At 52.0% G+C, this 17,280-nt stretch overlaps 1 protein-coding gene across 3 annotated transcripts in view; it reads left to right on the top strand.

The window, feature by feature from the left end:
* LOC103166948 (protein Wiz-like) overlaps positions 1 to 13,732 on the top strand; it is a 58,726-nt gene extending 44,994 nt beyond the window's left edge. For 2 of the 3 annotated variants that reach the window (XM_029050260.2, XM_029050259.2), the window contains exons 3-5: positions 7,413 to 7,476; positions 9,987 to 12,499; positions 13,276 to 13,732. In XM_029050260.2, coding sequence (XP_028906093.1) covers positions 7,413 to 7,476; positions 9,987 to 12,499; positions 13,276 to 13,700 — 3,002 coding nt within the window. In that variant the 3' untranslated portion in view covers positions 13,701 to 13,732. The remainder of the gene's footprint in view (positions 1 to 7,412; positions 7,477 to 9,986; positions 12,500 to 13,275) is intronic. The other variant, XM_029050263.2, reaches the window with a different exon arrangement.
* Positions 13,733 to 17,280: the final 3,548 nt, after the last annotated feature.

Genomic DNA, 17,280 nt, shown 5'->3' with positions numbered 1-17,280 from the left:
GTCTTTGTGCTGAGACCTCTTGACCCCCAATTTCCCTGCAAGGGGGGGTAGGGAGGGGGCTGTAGAATTGGCAAAAGCATCTGGACGGAGGGGTGCTCAGTGAGGCAAGGACTCCTGCAGCTGCTGGCTGCTTCCAGCCCGCTTTGCAGAGAGGATAAAGGATAATCGCCTGCCTGGATGCAAATCCTGCACAGATTAGAGGGGACGGGGGAGGTGGCAGCTGGAATCCTCCAGTACTACAAGCCATCAAGCAGGGTCAGGGCTCGTTAGTCATTCAGAGACAGAAGGCCCCAATCTTCCACCTTCTCTGAAAGACATTCACTCCGGAACCCTCTTACGTTAGGCTGGTACCGTAGAGGGAGTCAAGAATAATAGTAGTAATTTGTGGTATTGGTTAAGTGCTCACATCTCTTCCAATAGGCCTCACAGTCGAGCGATCAATCGTATTTATTGAGCACTTACTATGTGTAGAGCACTCTACTAAGCATTTGGAAGAATATACTAATACAGAATTGGCAGACATGTTCCCTGCATATAATGAGCTTACAGTCTAGAGGGGGAGACAGACATTAATATGAATAAATAGGTAAATTATAATATGTAATTTAAAGATATATATGTAAGTGCTGTGGGCCTCCAACTAGGCCCTTATTTCCTCTTCTCCCACTCCCTTCTGCATCACCCTTGTACTTGGATCTGCACCCTTTATTCACCTCTCCCTGAGCCCCACAGCCCTTATGTACTTATTTATTTATATTAACTTATTTATTTATATTTTATTTATATTAACGTTTGTCTCCCCCTCTAGACTGTAAGTTTGTTGTGGGCAGAAAACGTGTCTATCCACTCTGTTAGAGTATACTATCCCAAGTGCTTAGTACAGTGCTCTGCACACAGTAAGCGCTCAGTTACAGAGAAGCAGCGAGACTCAGTGGAAAGAACACGGGCTTTGGAGTCAGCAGTCATGGGTTCGAATTCCGGCTCTGCCACTTGTCAGCTGTGTGACTGTGGGCAAGTCACTTAACTTCTCTGTGCCTCAGTTACCTCATCTGTAAAATGGAGATTAAGACTGTGAGCCCCACATGGGACAACCTGATTCCCCTGTGTCTACCCCAGTACTTAGAACAGTGCTCTGCACATAGTAAGCGCTTAACATATACCAACATTATTAATAAATATGATTGATTGATTACTATGTGCCAAGCACCATACTAAGTGCTGGGGTAGATATAAGATCATCAGGTCCCACATGGGACTCACAGTCAAAGTAGGAGGGAGAACGTGCAATGAATGTGTCTGTTTATTGTTGTGCTGAACTCCCCAAGGTGCTCAGTGCAGTGCTCTGCACACAGTGAGCCCTCAGGAAATATGATTGATTGATAAACAGGTTTGAATCCTCATTTTGCAGTTGAGGGAGCTGAGGCCCAGAGAAGTGAAGTGATTTGCCCAAGGTCACACAGCAGGTACATGGCAGAGCTGGGATTAGAACCCAGGTCCTCTGACACCCAGGCCCGTACTCTTTCCCCTAGGCCATACTGCTTTTCATAAGAAGAGGGTTGGTGGCAAGAAAATGCAGATATAGCAGATGAACACAGTCCAGCCCCTTCACAGTGCTTGGACAAAAATGGCACGTAGAGCCAGAGGTTGGGGTGAGGTTGACAGATGACAGTTGCAGCCCCAAGGCAGATGCAGGGTTCCCTTAAGGTTATTTTAGGGGGCTGTTGGCGCTTAAGCAGTGGTATTTGTCTTATAATTGTACCACGCACCGTGCTAAGTACTGGGGTGGATACAAGACAATCAGCTTGGACACTGTCCCTGTCCATCACTGGCTCACAGTCAGAGGGGGGTTGGGGGAAACAGGGATTTAATCCTCATGTTACTGCTGAGACCCAAAGAAGGCAAGTGTCAGGGAATGTGTCTGCTGATTCTGTTAAACTGTACTTTCCCAAGTGCTTAGTACAGTGCTTTGTACATAGTATGCGCTCAATAAATATGATTGATTGACTGGTCTAACATCCCACAGTGGGCAAGTGGCAGAGCTGGGATTAGAACCCAGGGCTTGCAACTCCCTGCCATGTGCTGTTTTCCCTAGGCTTCGTGTCTTCTCAGAGTAGTGTCTTCCCAGATGTGAGGCAGGGACTCGTACTCCCAACGGGCCAGATTTGCTCTTTCTCGGTAGTTTCAGAACTTGGCTCAGGTTGGGTTGTATTTATTGAGTGCCTACTGACTGTGAAGCATTGTACTAAACTCCTGGGAGGAGGAGAAGTGGTGATATTAGTGGTAATGGTATTTGAGTGCCCCCTGGGAAGATTCAACAGAAGCAAGAAGCACATTCCCTGCCTACAGTGAGTTTTTACACAATGAAATAGACCTAAAAGTATTTACAAGGAGTCATGAGAATAAATTATCAACTATCCACTTGATTTTACCTCTCTCTGCAAGTTCAGAGGAAGGAGCAAAAGTAAATACTACGCGCTAGATGTGGCTGATGGGGTTTATACAAGTTGGGGTGGTGGAAGGAATCGGGATGGGCCTGTTGGAGGAGGAGAGACTTGAGGAGGCTTTGAATAATAATAATAATAATGTTGGTATTTGTTAAGTGCTTACTATGTGCAGAGCACTGTTCTAATCGCTGGGGGAGATACAGGGTAATCAAGTTGTCCCAAGTGAGGCTCACAGTCTTAATCCCATTTTACAGATGAGGTAACTAAGGCACAGAGAAGTTAAGTGACTTGCCCACAGTCAAACAGCTGCCAAGTGGCAGAGCCGGGATTCTAACCCATGACCTCTGACTCCCAAGCCCGTGCTCTTTCCACTGAACTACGCTGCTGCGGGGAGAGCTGAGGTCTGTCGGATTTGGGGAGGGAGGGTGTTCCGAGCTGGGGAAACAGCATGGGCACGGCAGAGGGACATGGTTTCTTCCTCTGTGTCTTCAAGCACTTGGTGGAGTCCTCTAATTTTGGTAAGCTGGGAGTCGGGGGTGAATGGAGGGGAGGGAAAGGGAGTGGATTTTTCTCCCCAGGAACTGGCTGAGTTTATTCTCAGTGCTCCTGGGACCTTCCTAAGCCTCTGCCTGACACCTTCAATATGCCAGGAAACAGCAGAGCTTTCCCAGCTGGCGTATTCCCTGTGGGTTAATGATTAAGGTGGACGGGGAAAGGGTCATGCCAAGCAGTCAATAGAGGCCAGTGGACCACTCTTCAAGAGGGCAGTGGGGACACCCTAGGGAGTCCGCAACTGGGTTTGAGGCGTGCACGGGGTATTAGGTCTGGGTGGCCTTCGTGATTGGGTTCTGGTGCCGAATGCTGCTCTACAGAGGCCCAGTTGGTTCCCCCGGGGCAAAGTGGGGAGTCTCTGCTCCCCTGGGGCCCTGCCCACTGTGGTCCCACGTCCCCTGCTGGGGATCTGGGTGGTGAGAGAACAGAGTCCCTGGGCTCTTGGCAAACCCGCCTCTGGGGATTTCCAGCAGGGGGGGGGGGGGCGGGAGGGGGGAGTGAGTTGTGCAGCACTGTTGTCTCTCACCAATTGTTTCCAAGGAGCAGAGCCTTTCCAGGGAGCGCGATTCCGTGCTCATCAGGAGCAAGATAAATCACTGCCTGTTTCCTCGGAAGGAGACAGCATCTAAAAATAGGAGCAACGCTGGAACTACCCAGAACAAAGGAATGCCTGGGAGCCACCTCAGTCATTGTCCTCCTCTCTGAGCCCGGCTCCCTGCCACTCCCTCCCTCCGTCTCTGCCGCCGCTGGCCTGGCCAACACACTGCTCCACACACCCCATCTTCTGTTCCCGAGGCCATTTGAATTGGGGTTTCAGCAGCAGGGGCCTGAGCGAATGAACAAACGCAGCCTCCGCGCCTCTCCTCTCCCCCCACCTCCCCCGCCCCCCCAGCGCACGCCATGCCGACGTGGTGTCAGACATGACTGCTGTTAGCCTGAGTGCCCTTGAGCTCTGCTTGTTCTTCTCATGGCTGGGGCGTCAGGACAGTTTTTCTCTTTTAACTGCAGCTCAAAATGTCAAAGTCAGACGGGCCCTTCACCAGAGCGGACAGGGCTGGCTGAGGGGATGAAGCAGTGGCTTGGGAGCTGGGACTCCAGGGTTCTGCGCCAAGGGCGTGCCCTTTATTCCCTGCCTGGCGGCTACCTGGGAGGAATAGCGATCGCCTCTGCCCTCCCCGGAGATGCTGAGAGAATGAGGGAGATATGATTTGAGAAGCCCCAGCCACTGCTTGGTTTAAGAAGAACGACATTCATGATGCTCTCCTGCATGCTCGGTTTATTTATTTTGACCGCTCTAGTTATAAATATTATCTTTGTCTCCCCTGTTATAGAGGAAGCTCCTTGTGGGCAGGGAATCTGTCAGTTCTTTGTTCTGTACTTCAGTAGTTCATTGAGTGTTCAATATATGCCACTGCTACCCTCTGGCTTGGCCCACCCTTGCTGAGAGGACAGTCACCCTGTAACACCCTGAAGTTGCCCTTAATGGGAAGGAATTAGACAGCCACCTCAGTCCATTATTATGTGAATGGCAGAGGAGAGCCTCAGAAACCGTCCTTTTCCCGCCCCCAACCCCACCCCCGCAACTTCTTGGAGCAGACAGTAGCTCTGAGTCCTGGTGGTGCTGGAAGGAGAGGAGGGAAACGGGAGCTACAGAGGGTCAAGGTAGCTCACATCCTGAGAAAGAAATGACAGTCAAGGACAGTTAGGAACAGTCTTCCTGAATGAAGGTTCACCTCAGGAAGGGAGAAGGACAAAAGAGCAGATGGGAGAAGTAACCAACATAGGAGAGGCAAGACTGGGGCTGAAATGGTCCGTGGCAATTGAATGTGGCTGTTGAATGTGGCAGTTGGAGAGATGGAGTACGGGCCCCAAAGGTTTCAGGGCACTTGGACTAGCAATCTGAAGAGAAAATGACCCAGCTCTGCTGATGTTGTCTGGTCTGAGAGCCTTTCTGCCTGGGCATGGAGCCAGGGCACATAGAAGACTGTGATTTTTTGATGGACATCAATCAATGGCATTTGAGTGCAAAGTAGGAAAGTAGCAAAGACATGGTCTCTGCTCTCTAGGTGTCATATAATAATGTTGGTATTTGTTAAGCACTTACTATGTGCAGAGCACTGTTCTAAGCGACAGGCAAAGATTAGTTACTAATAATGCGAGAAAGAGGAAGAAGAGGGATATTATATTACTAATAATACCTTTTTTGTATATTGCTTTTATTGTTTCCCCCGGCGTTTTCACAATAATGGTCTCATTTTAGCTTTAAAACATTCCTGTGAAGTAGGTATTATTATTCCCATTTTATGAAGGAAGAAACTGAGTCTCAGAGAAGCTGTGACTTGTCTAAGGTCAAGCAGCAGATCAGGGGCAGAACTGAGACTAGAACCTGGGTCTCCTGATTCCCGTGCTCATTGTTCTAGGCCACAGAAAGTTATGAATATAGCCTTATAGATAAATAATTGACTGTACAATTGAATCAACACGAATGCTGAAGGGTTAAGGATGACTGTAAGTACAGAGTACTAAGCGTAGCAGCGGGGTTGATGGGAATTAATTGGGGCAAGCTTCCTGGAAGAAGAGGGATTTTAGGAGGGCCTTGAAGTTTGAGAGAGCAGGGGCCTGTTGTGTTTGAAAGAGAAGGGTGTTCCAGGTAGGGGGGGGCCCTGTGAGAGAAGGGTTGGAGGTGAGAGAGAGTGGAGAGTGAGGTATGGTTAGGAAGTGAGGTTAGGGGAGCAAAGATTGAGAGCTGGGGAGGAAAAGTGGGTTAAGAGACTGTAGACTGTAAGCTCCTTGTGGGCAGAGATCGCATCTGCCATCTGTCTTGTATTGTCCTCTCCCGAGTGCTTTCTATAGTGCTCTGCACACAGTAAGCGCCCAATCAATACCGTTGATTGAAGAGAGCCAATATATAAGATGGCCAAAGCTGGTGATGATTAGTCTTTTGAGGAGTACAGATCTGTGTGCAAAATGACATTTGAGAAAGATGCTCTGGGCGGCGGAGGGAAGCCTGAACTGTGGAGGCTCTTTATAAAGGAGACTGGCGAGGAGACCAATCTGATAGAGGATTCAAACTCATGCCATGGCAAAAGCTTGAAGCGCTTGGTGAGTTGGATCTGACAGATGATGTGGAGAAACGTGGGCAGGTTTTGGCAGTTGATTGCGAGCTGACAAGGCGTCGAGGGGGACACCGGGTCGTTGACTTCTGGGACCGAATGACCAAGAGAAGGAGCAGGAGGGCGGATGGAGAAGTCTGTCTCCCCCTATTAGACTGTAAGCCCGTCAATGGGCAGGGATTGTCTCTATCTGTTGCCGAATTGTACATTCCAAGCGCTTAGTACAGTGCTCTGCATATAGTAAGCGCTCAATAAATACTATTGAATGAATGAATGAATGAATGAAAAAAGAAGCCCAGCATCTGCCGAAGGACAAGGTTTTGCAATTGAAAAAGCAGCCTGGCTAGCGCTCGGCTCGCCTTTTTCCAGCTTGAGGAATGCCAGTTCAATATTTGACTTGACTCTGAAACCCAACCAACTTGTATCTACTGGCTTGGGTCCAGTTGAGAACATTCTCTGCTCAGGAATCCCAGGGGTGGAAATGAGAAAGGCCATGATGCCAAGATGGGGATGGAGGTTCGGGGGATGGTCAGGAAAACAAATGTGGGGAGCACCAAGGAAACCCATGCCTGCAAAAGATTGCCCATGCCTTGGCTTCCCAAAGGGAGCCAATGACCACACGATGTAGGGAACAGAATGCTGTTGGGGATCAGAAGACCTGGGTTCTAGCTCCAGCTCTGCTACTGATCTTCTGGGTGACCTCGGACAAGTCATTAACCTCTCTGTGCCTTAGCTTCCTCATCGGTAAAATAGGGGTGGTAATACCTGTCCCTTCCTGTCTCACAGGGATGTTCTGAGGACAAATGATATCATTGAATTGAAAGTGCTTTGGAAAATGAAAGTGCTCTACAAATTCAAGGTATTATTAAGGAGAGGATGGCTCAGGAGGTTGGTTGGGAGCCATGAAGCCAGATCCAGGTGAAAAAAGAGGGAAATGACAATGTGGGTGAGGGGAGATGGTTTAGACTTTCCACCGCTGTGGTCCATCAATCAATCAATCTATAGTATTTAGAGAGTGCTTACTATGTGCAGAGCACTGTACTAAGCCCTTGGGAGAGTACGATAAACCAGACATGATTCTCAACCTTCTTCCCAAGTCCCCATCCCCCCTCACACCCATTCCCCTCGGCTGCTCAGAGGAAGGAGAGGATGCTGGTGGTGGTGGTGGTGGGGTGTCCACAGTCAGCAGGAACGAGTGCACCGGGGAGGAACTAGAAGTTGCATTTGATCGAGGGAGCACTAAGGAAGAGGAGAGCCACATGATGAGGACTGACGCCTCAAGATTTCCATCTCTCTGTTGCAGAGGGGCCACCCCATCCTGTCCCGGGAGGCGCACTCCCCGCCACCATTCACCGGAAGAGCAACTGGTAAGTGCCAAAGTTGCTGGGTTCACCCTGTCTGGCTCCACAGCCCATCCCCATAACTCTTTGGGGGAGGTGGTGTCACTCCTCAGGGTGGAGCTGGAGGGATTTCCCAGGATTAATCGCCATTTCTAGCACTTCTAGACTAGGACACACTTCTTCTGGGGCCAGTCAGAGAGGCTCCTTTTAGGGATTACCAGAGGATCCTGACCCCTGTGCCCTGGGTCACTGGAGCCGGCTGATCCCTGGGTCCTTGTCCTCCAGACATCCCTCAATGCTCCATCTGGGAACCCTTCCCACTGCCATTTTTGGGCAGCTCCTCTCCAACCTCACAAGCTTGACTCTGAAATCCTACTTTGGACTTTGTGGGATACTGTCTCCTGCTACTTCCATAGTGGCGTTTTAGACAAACTCTTCTTGTTGGTCAGACTCTTGGGAGCCAGGCCCCACCTCAGGATTCCTTTCTCCCAGTCTCTCCCAGGAGTGTTCTGGCCTCCAGATCATTTTCCTCGGGCCAGAGCTGGCCTGTGAAGATGTTGGACATGCCTAGGCTTAGCATTCCCAGATGGGTCCATTTAATAATAATAATAATAATAATGTTGGTATTTATTAAGCGCTTACTATGTGCCGAGCACTGTTCTAAGCGCTGGGGTAGACATAGGGGAATCAGGTTGTCCCACGTGGGGCTCACAGTCTTAATCCCCATTTTACAGATGAGGGAACTGAGGCACCGAGAAGTTAAGTGACTTGCCCAAAGTCACACAGCTGGCAAGTGGCAGAGCTGGGGTACCTCAGAGCCCCTAAGAGTCAGTTCCATCCCAACCCAGAGGAACTGCCTCCTCCCTACCCCTCCACAGGGAAATCGCTATTGGCCTCCAAGGGCACAGGAATGTAGTCTCGGACTAGGCCTAGAGAAGAGCCGGGAGTTGGAAACCCTATGTCTCGGCTCCATCTAGAGTTGGCTGGCTTGGTCCATGCATGTCCCCTTTCTTGAATTGTACCACCTCCAGCTGGCATCCTAAAAAGACAAAGCTGGGACTCATACCAGCTCCCAGGGAAGGCTGACCTGCTCTTCAGCCTCGGGGACTGTCTCAGTCCCTGCAGAAAGCCCAGGTAGCTGGTGATTCTTCAGGGTCTTTCTGGTTGTTGCCAACCCCGCCCCCTGCCTAGCCACATCCCCAGTGAGGCCCTCTACTCCAACAGCTTACACAGAGCAGCCTTGTTGCCTTTATCTCCCTGGTCCAGTGAAGATGAAGGAGGGTCCTTGGGGCGGATAGTATCAGATTTCGAGCTTCACGGGGAGAAGACAGTGTCTCTATTCTATCTTTCCTTGGCAGGGGTGAGGGGGGTGGGGAAGGCTGGAACCTGGGGAGGCGTAGCTGCCACTCCAAAAGGAAAACTGGAGCAATGGGAGGGAAAAAAGTCCCAAAAAGCTGAGGTCTAGGGGAGGGTATTGTAACCGAGATCCGACTGCAAACTGGGGTGAGACGGTAACTTGCCAGAAGCCTGAATGTCAGTTTCCTCTGACCCTCGTGTTAAGCACAGGCCCTTAGCCTGAAGAGACTACAGCTCTCAGGACGCAGTGGGGTCAAGCCAGATGCAACACTGCCTGATGGAAGCTGCAGTGCAGGGGCCACATCCTCCCCATCCTTAGAAAAGTTGTACAGAAGGCTAGAGCTCACATTTGGGGCCCTTTGACTGCTCGTCTGAGGCTTGGGATGCCAGTCGGGGAGTGAGAGCCACCTGTTTCCTTAGCAGTTCCTTGGACCACCCGAGATTAGGTAACAGTTGGCAAAAATCTCCCACGGAAATGCCATGCTCGGTACTAATGGCTGCTCAGCAACAAAGCTTTATTCAAACAAATAACCCTGCCCTGGGTTCTTCAACTCTGCGAAAGACTCCCAACTCTCCCCACGTGTGAGCATTCCCCCCTTCCTCTCCCCCCCCCCCACCCCCACTCCTCTGAGCCGCAGATCCCGCCACGTGGTTCAACGCAAAACCCTGAGGGCGCCTTGGGCAACAGACAGGGAAAAGGTCTTCCAGGAACCAGTGCTGCCGGACAGGGAGCTGTGGAGAGGCGGCATATGTGGGAGAGGAGGTCAAGGGCGGGGCCAGAGGCACGGTGGAGAGGCCGATTCGAAGTGGGAGAGCGGAGAATGTTTAAGCCATCAAGTCAAGTAGACTTTCAGGCGCTAACTCTAAGAGCTAGGGAAATCCAGGGTGAGTGGTGGGGGTGGGGGCAGACCTTTTTTCTTTTTTTTTTGCTCTCTTTCTTCCAAATGTCAAGAGCCCAGGTTCCCCTCTACCACATCCCCCCTGCCTCTCCCCCACTGCCCCACCACCAGGCCCATTACTCCTGCCCAGGCTCAGGCTTCCCCATCCCACACCATGACCTCCAAAGGTTCTTTCCCGTGTCCCCTTTGGATTTTAATTGCAAAGGGAAAGCAAGGCCTATTGGATCGTCCTTGTATTTCTGCCTCTGGCTTCGGAACTAAACTATCGGCCCTTCTTTGCAGCTCCCAGGAAGGAGGCAGTGCGGAATTCCAGAAAGGCTCACTGCTGCTGCAAAGCCGGTTCCCGGGCTTGGCAGATGGGAGGAGTAGCCGGGTCTCCAGCGGCAGCCTGTCGTGGGAGTGCTCCCTGCGTGATATGAGAGGGGACACCACCAGGGAAGAAAGCACTTTAGAGAGACTGCCTGGTTCCAGGGAGCCCTTGAGCTCTAAGGAGGCCTCCTTCATGGGGGAATCCCCGAGTGTCAATACTGTGAAAATGAACCCCGAGCTGGAGGGTGAATCAGAATTGTTGGGCCCTCGGGAGGCTCCAGCAGAGACTTGTAGTGTCTCGGGAAGCCGGGAGGATAGACATGCCCACACTGAACCAAAGCAACATGAAGCCTTCCACAAAGAGCACTTAGAGAAGAGCAAGAAGGGTATCCAGAGGTTCGACTGGATTTCAGATCCAGGCGAGGGGCCCCACTACAAGGAGAAGAGCAAAACTGTGGAGGCTGGGGGGGGAGGATCGATCCGAGCCCAGGCCCTGATAGAAGTGCCCCCGCAGTTAACGCTCCCGGTTTTCAGGAAAACGGTAGCCCCTAGCGGGAGCAAGACCCAAACGATGGAGGTTGTGCCGGCTCCTCAAAGGAAAGGGCCGTCAGTGGTGGACTCGGAGCTGACCGAGTTAGGCCCGCTCGGCGCCCCCGAGTGGACCCTGCAGAAGGCGGGCCTGCAGCCTGGGCCCGAGCTGGCCATAGGCAAGCAGTCTTGGATGGTCAATGCCGAGGATTCGGTGGAGCGGGTCCAGCCCGGGTCTCTGGAGGCCACGTCCTGCGGCGCCTACGACTTGGAGCTGAGGCCCTACGTGTGCGACGTCTTGCTGGAGGACCCGGTGAAGGAAGACCTGGCCCAAGAGGAAGATCCCACTGTGTACACCTGCATCGAGTGCAGCATCTACTTTAAGAAGAAGGAGCACCTCTTGGAACACATGATGCAGCATTCCCGGGGGCCCGGGCAGGATCCCGAGGGCGAGTCCCTGGCGGGTCAGTGTCCGTTCTCTTGCAGCGAATGCGGCTGGGCGTTCGGGGACCCTGGCTCCCTGGAGCAGCACCGGCGGCTCCACCAGGAATCTCGGGAGAAGATCATTGAGGAAATCCAGAAGCTGAACGAATTTCCTGACGAGGGGCGGGAGGCCCGGCTGCAGTGCCCCAAGTGCGTGTTCGGCACCAACTCCTCCAAGATCTTCGTCCAGCACGCCAAGATGCACGTCAAGGAGAGGAAAGATCAAGGAGCCAAGCCCCTGAGCCTGTTTGGCTCAGCTAGTGAGGTGCGGGAGAGCTCCGGACCGCCGATGTACAGGCACTTCAAGCCCAGTGAACTCGGGCCTGCCCTGGTGCAGCCTCCTGGCGGCGGCCGAGGCCTTGGTGCCTGCGTCCTCTGCGGGTTCCCCGCTCCCAGTGAGAGCATTTTGAAGGAGCACATGAAGTACGCTCACTCGCACCCCTCCTGGGATGCCGAAGCATTCGAGGAGGACCCCGATCGGCCCGGGACGAGCCGGGACACCTATAGCTCCGCCCGACTGGTCAGGTTTCCGGAAACGGACTATTTCAGCAAGGGGGACCGGCTCTTTGCTCCGGCTCGCCGAGATACCAGCTCGGCCCCTTATGACCCCGCCCGCGGCTTTGTCCCGGGCCACCAGAGACAGGAGAAGAACAGCGGAGGGAAGAAGGACTACCCGGCAGCAGGGTTCCAAGCCAAGAAGATGGCGCCCTTCAGCTCCGCCCACCGGAATTTGGGAATGTCGGCCTGTTCCTCAGCCAAAGTGTACGCCCGCTACTCCCTGCCGCAGGGTAAAAAAACCAGCACGGTTCTCCTGAAGGAGGTGGAGGGTGAAGGCTTCCGGGCCCCCCCAGGTGGGTTGGAGGAGTTAAGATCACCTTGGGCTACCACCCATGACTTTGGGAACATGGAAGAGGAAATTTCCTTAACCACGGAGATTGACTTAACGGAGAACCGGAGCTTTAAGCCTTTTGTCATCCCCCAGTCAGCACTGGACCTCAAGAGGACTTTCCGTGACATCTTGAAGGCCACGGAGTCCTCCGAAGCGTTGGGAGCGCAGCAGCAGCAGCTCCGGAAGATGCTGCCCATTGTCCTCCTGGAGGAGATTAACTTGCGGCCCAAAAAGTCGAAACCCAGGCCCAAGAGCCAGATCTTCAAGAAGAGAGGAGCTGTGCCAACCAAGGAGTTTGTGATGGACGAAGCCCTCCCCTTGGACATTCTCCTCCTCGAACCTCCGCTGGAGGGCCCTCTGGGCATCGACGACCTCTTTGACGTGGATTCCCCCATGCTGAAGAATGAAGAGAGGAAGTGCCCTTATTGCCCAGACAGGTTTCACAATGGGATTGGTCTTGCCAATCACGTGCGGGGCCACCTGAACAGGGTGGGGGTGAGCTACAACGTGCGGCATTTCATCTCTGCCGAAGAAGTGAAAGCTATTGAGCAAAAATTTTCCTTCCAAAAGAAGAAGAAAAAAGGTAGTATGTAATCAATTTAGGAGTTTTCTACTTTTTGTCTTAACTGGTTTAAGTTGCGTCTTCCCTTCCCTGATGATGGGTATGTATCCCTGCCTACTGGGAATGTAGACACCTGGGTCTCTTCGAGGGACATCCTGGGGTTGGGGTGGAGGAGAGAATGGGGAGGGGGGGCAGCTTTGGCTCTGGATGAAATGCCGCTTTGGGGGAAGGCCACCCATCTCTTACCTTGTTTCTCCCAGGGTCGGTGTTCAAAAATGGGAGTCTCATGGAACACTTAGCGTGCCCAGCAGTGTACTAGGTGCTGTACCTAACGCTGGTACAGATCTGAGCCCTGCCCAGGAGGCAACTCATCTAAAATGATAGGACAGTATCGGAGGGTGTGAGGGTGTCGGGGTGCGGGGGAGCAGGGAGGCACTCAAGGGAGAGGTGAGGAAACTCCAGGTAGGGGAAAGAAGCCAGTGAGGATCTTAGTCTGCTTAGTTACCGCTGAGGCTCCGGTGCTGTTTCAGACAGAAATCATGGTCAGAGATTCGAAATTTACGAGGGAAGCCGACTGTTAATGGACCAGTGGAAAATGATTGCAGAGTCCTAGGACAGGAGATCCGAAGCAGCCAGGGTTGAGCAGATGGAGGAAAGAGGAGATGAGGGTGGTGGGGGTGTGTGTGTGTGTGTTGGGCACCTTGTTTTAGTCCCCTCCGTCTGTCTTCCCCCCGACCCATTCCCGCTGGGCAATGTGCCCTGGACCTCCTGATGCGACCATCTTGTCCTTCTCTCCACAGTTGCCAACTTTGACCCTAGCACATTCAGCCTGATGAGGTGTGAATTCTGTGGGGCTGGCTTTGACACTCGGGCTGGCCTCTCCAGCCACGCCCGGGCACACCTACGGGACTTCGGCATCACCAACTGGGAGCTCACCATCTCACCCATCAACATCCTTAAGGAACTCCTGGCCAACTCAGCTGAGCGCCCAGCCCTGCCGCCCGTGGCCGAGGGGGAGCCCGCATCTCCCAGCCGGGAGCGGGAGGCCCTTGGCTTTGACCCCAAGAGCCTGACGCCCATGTCTGAGGGCAGTATGCCCCGCTCGCCGCTGTCCCCGTACCCGCCGGCCTGGGGCGATGAGTCGGTGCAGTCCTACCGAGACGGTAAGGGATGCTGGTACGCTGAGCTCTTCGCGGGTAGGAGGAGAAAAGGGGAGGAGAGCTAGTCCCAGTGGGTGGGGAGCTTGGGCCAGAAACCGTTGCTCTCTTCAAGAGGTTCTAGTCTAGTAAATCTTCTCCTTTCCCTTATCACAAGAGAAGGTATTTGTTCAACTGTAGTAGTCAAGGAATTTACTGAGTGCCAAGCGCTTGGGAAAGTACGGCAGACATGAAAGGGAAATTCCCTACCCACCAAGAGCTTACATTCTAATGGGGAAGACATCAAAATAGACACACAAAATGGGATCAGTTGACAAGCAGCATGGCGTAGTGGATAGAGCACGGGCCTGGGAGGCCCGGCTCCGCCCCTGTCTTCTTTGTGACCTTGGGGAAGTCACTTGAATTCTCTGTGCCTCAGTTACCTCATCTGTAAAATGGGGATCAGGACTGTGAGCCCCACGTGGGACAGGGACTTTGTTCAGCCCGGTTTGCTCGTTTCCGCCCCAGTGCTTAGTACAGTGCCTGGCGCATAGTAAGTGCTTAAAAAATACCGTCATTATTACTATTCTGCGAAGCCCTTCTCTTCATCTGAAGCTCAGATCATCTGCCTCTACCCAGTCATTACAATTACGAGTTGCTGTGAACTACCACACCCTGGCCCCACCTCTAACTTTCCAAACGATTTTTGGCACCTTCCTCACCTTCCCTTTCTCCTTTTCTTCCTCCTCCTCCTTTTCTTTCTCCTCCTCCTCTACCCTGATCCTCCCGGATGTCACCATCCATCTAAATATTCCTGGTGGCCACCCACTTCCTTCCACTCCCTGATTCTACCAACTCCCTGCCCCTCTCCACCCCCCCCACTCCCCAACTTGGACACATGGTGGATTTTTTTCTTTTACGGTATTTGTTAAGTGCTCACTATGGTCCAGCCACTGTACCACGCACTGGGGTAGATACAAGCTAATCAGGTTGGACTCAGCCCCTTGTCCCACATGGGGCTCACAGTCTTAATCCCCATTTTACAGATGAGGTAACTGTGGCACAAAGAAGTTGAGTGATTTGCCCAAGGTCACACAGCAGACAAGTGGTGGAGTCGGGAATAGAACCCAGGTCTTTCTGACTCCCAGGCCCGTGCTCACTCCCCTAGGCTACACTGCTTCTCATCATCACCGGTCATCGTACCATATCTGACCATATCACCTCTGAATCTTATTCTTCAACCACAACTTCCTCACCTGCTCCTCACCCATAGTACCCCATTTGTATTCCCTACCCAGCCTCCTCTCTCAATGCACAAATCCACGCCCTCAACTCCACCTTCTCCTCCAAATTCATCCCACCCCTCACCCAAATCTCTGTGTCCCCTCTTGCACCACCAATCTCCAGCCCCAGATCACTTCCACAGTTAGCTTCCTCCCCTCCGCTGCTCCTGCCGTGAAGTACTCTTAGCAGAAATCAAGACACCGGGCAGATTTTGGCCACTTCAAACTCATCCTTACCTGGTACAGATATAACTCTGTCCTTTCTTCATTGACTCTAAGCCCATTTCCCATTCCCCCCTCAACAACTGTTCCAGACCTTTAACTCCCTCCTGAGACCCCTCCCACCTGCCAATGTCCCCACCTCGCCCCATCTCTTGCCCCTGATGACCTTGGCAACTATTTTGTTGACAAAATAACCTTCAGGAATGAGCTCCCCAGAATTTCCTCACCTCCCACCCACCCCCCACATCCACTCTCTCATCCTTCTCATCCATCTCTCAAAAAGGTCTTCCCACCTGTTTCAAAATCTATCCCTTCCACCTGTGCCTTTGACCCCATCACATTTTCTGAAAACAATTGCACCCACTCTTCTTCCCTCCCTGACAGCCATCTTCAACCGCTCACTCTCTAATGGCTTCTTTCCCTCCTCCTTCAAACATATCCACATCTCCCCTCTCCCTGGATGCCACTGCACCATCCAGCTGCTGCCCATTTCCCTCTTCCCATTCCTGTCCAAACTCTTCAGACGGGGTGTGTACACCCACAAGCTTCACTTCCTCTCCTCCAGTTCCCTCTGTGACCCTCTATAATATGGTTTTCGACCCCTTCACTCAGAGATTGTCTTCATGCCAAATCAGATCAATCAGTGGTACTCATTGAGCGCTTACTCTATGCAGAGCACTGTACTGAGTGCTTGGGGAGAGTACGATGTAACAGAGTTGGTAGACATATTCCCTGCCCACAACGAGCTGAACTCAGTCTATTCATTCTAACCTTCCTTGTCCTCTTGGCTGCCTTTGACGCTTATGCGCCTGAGTTCTTTTCCTGGAAAACCTACCTAACCTTGGTTTTTCTGATACAGAGCTATCCTGGTTCACCTTGTGCCTCTCTGATGGACCCTTCCCCATCTCTTTGGCCAGCTCTTCCTCTGCCTCCCATTACCTCTGTGAGTCTCAATCAATCATTAGTATTTATTGAGTGCTTACCGTGTGCAGAGCACCATACTAAGCACTTGGGAGAGCACAAAACAACAAGAGTTGGTAGACTTTAGTTAGTACATAGACTGTGAGCCCCATGTGGGACAGGGACTTTGCCCGACCCGATTACCTTTTGTCTACCACAGTGCTTGGCACATAGTATGCGCTTAGAAAATACCATAATTATTATTAGACATGATCCCTGCCCACAAAAACTTTAAAGCAAAGAGGGGGAAACAGAACAGAGCCTTAACAAGGTTCTCTTCTGGGTTCCCTTCTCTTTTAAATTTGCCCTTACTCCCCTGGGGAACTCATCACAGCTTCAACTACCACCTCTATGCGGAAATAGATTTGAATCACAAATCTACCTTGCTAGCCCTGACCTTTTCTCCTTCTCTACAGTTTGCATTTACTCCTGCCTCCAGGACATCGTAACACGGATGTCCTGCCTCCAACTCAATATGACAAAACTGAACTTGTCATCTTCCCTTAACTTTCCCAATAATGTTGACACCACCATCTTCCCTATCTCTCAGGTCTGCAACCTTGACATTATTCTGGAATCTCCTCTGGTTTTCACCATGTGTTCAGTCTGTCATGACTGTTGGCTCTGTTCTTCCTCCACCACATTGCCAAAACCTGCCCCTTCCTCTCCATCTAAAGGCCTCCACATTGATCCAAGGACTTGTCGTAGCCTGGCCTGTTACCCTTTCAACTATCCCCCTATCTCCCTGCCTCTAGCCTCTCCCCTCTCTAGACCATGTTTTGTTCTCCTGTCTGGATTATTTTTCTAAAATGACGTTCTGCATCTGTCTCTCCACGCCTCGGAGACCTCTAATGATTCCCCGTTCCACTTCATGTCAAGCAGAGCCTCCTAAACATTAGCTATGAAGCACTCCATCAGCTCTTCCCTCCTACCTATATGCTCTCTCCTCCCACTGGGTCTCAGTTCACATACTTCACTCTTCTCAAGCCAAAACGCACTGTGCCTCGGTCTCGCCATTGATCTCTGGCTCACACCCTCCCTCCCCTTTCACATCTGACAGATAACCGCTCTCCCTATAATCAAGACCTTCCTGAGATGATATCTCCTCCAGGTGACCTTCCCTGATTAATATCTAATCTCTCCACCCCCTCCAACTACCACTTCGGCACATCTGCACTACCGGAACCCTTAGATACTCACAAAC

Source organism: Ornithorhynchus anatinus, chromosome X1, assembly GCF_004115215.2.
Source record: "Ornithorhynchus anatinus isolate Pmale09 chromosome X1, mOrnAna1.pri.v4, whole genome shotgun sequence".
Lineage (NCBI taxonomy): Eukaryota > Metazoa > Chordata > Mammalia > Monotremata > Ornithorhynchidae > Ornithorhynchus > Ornithorhynchus anatinus.
Note: the sequence above shows the minus strand (reverse complement) of the source record. Positions and strands in the feature narration are given on the sequence as shown.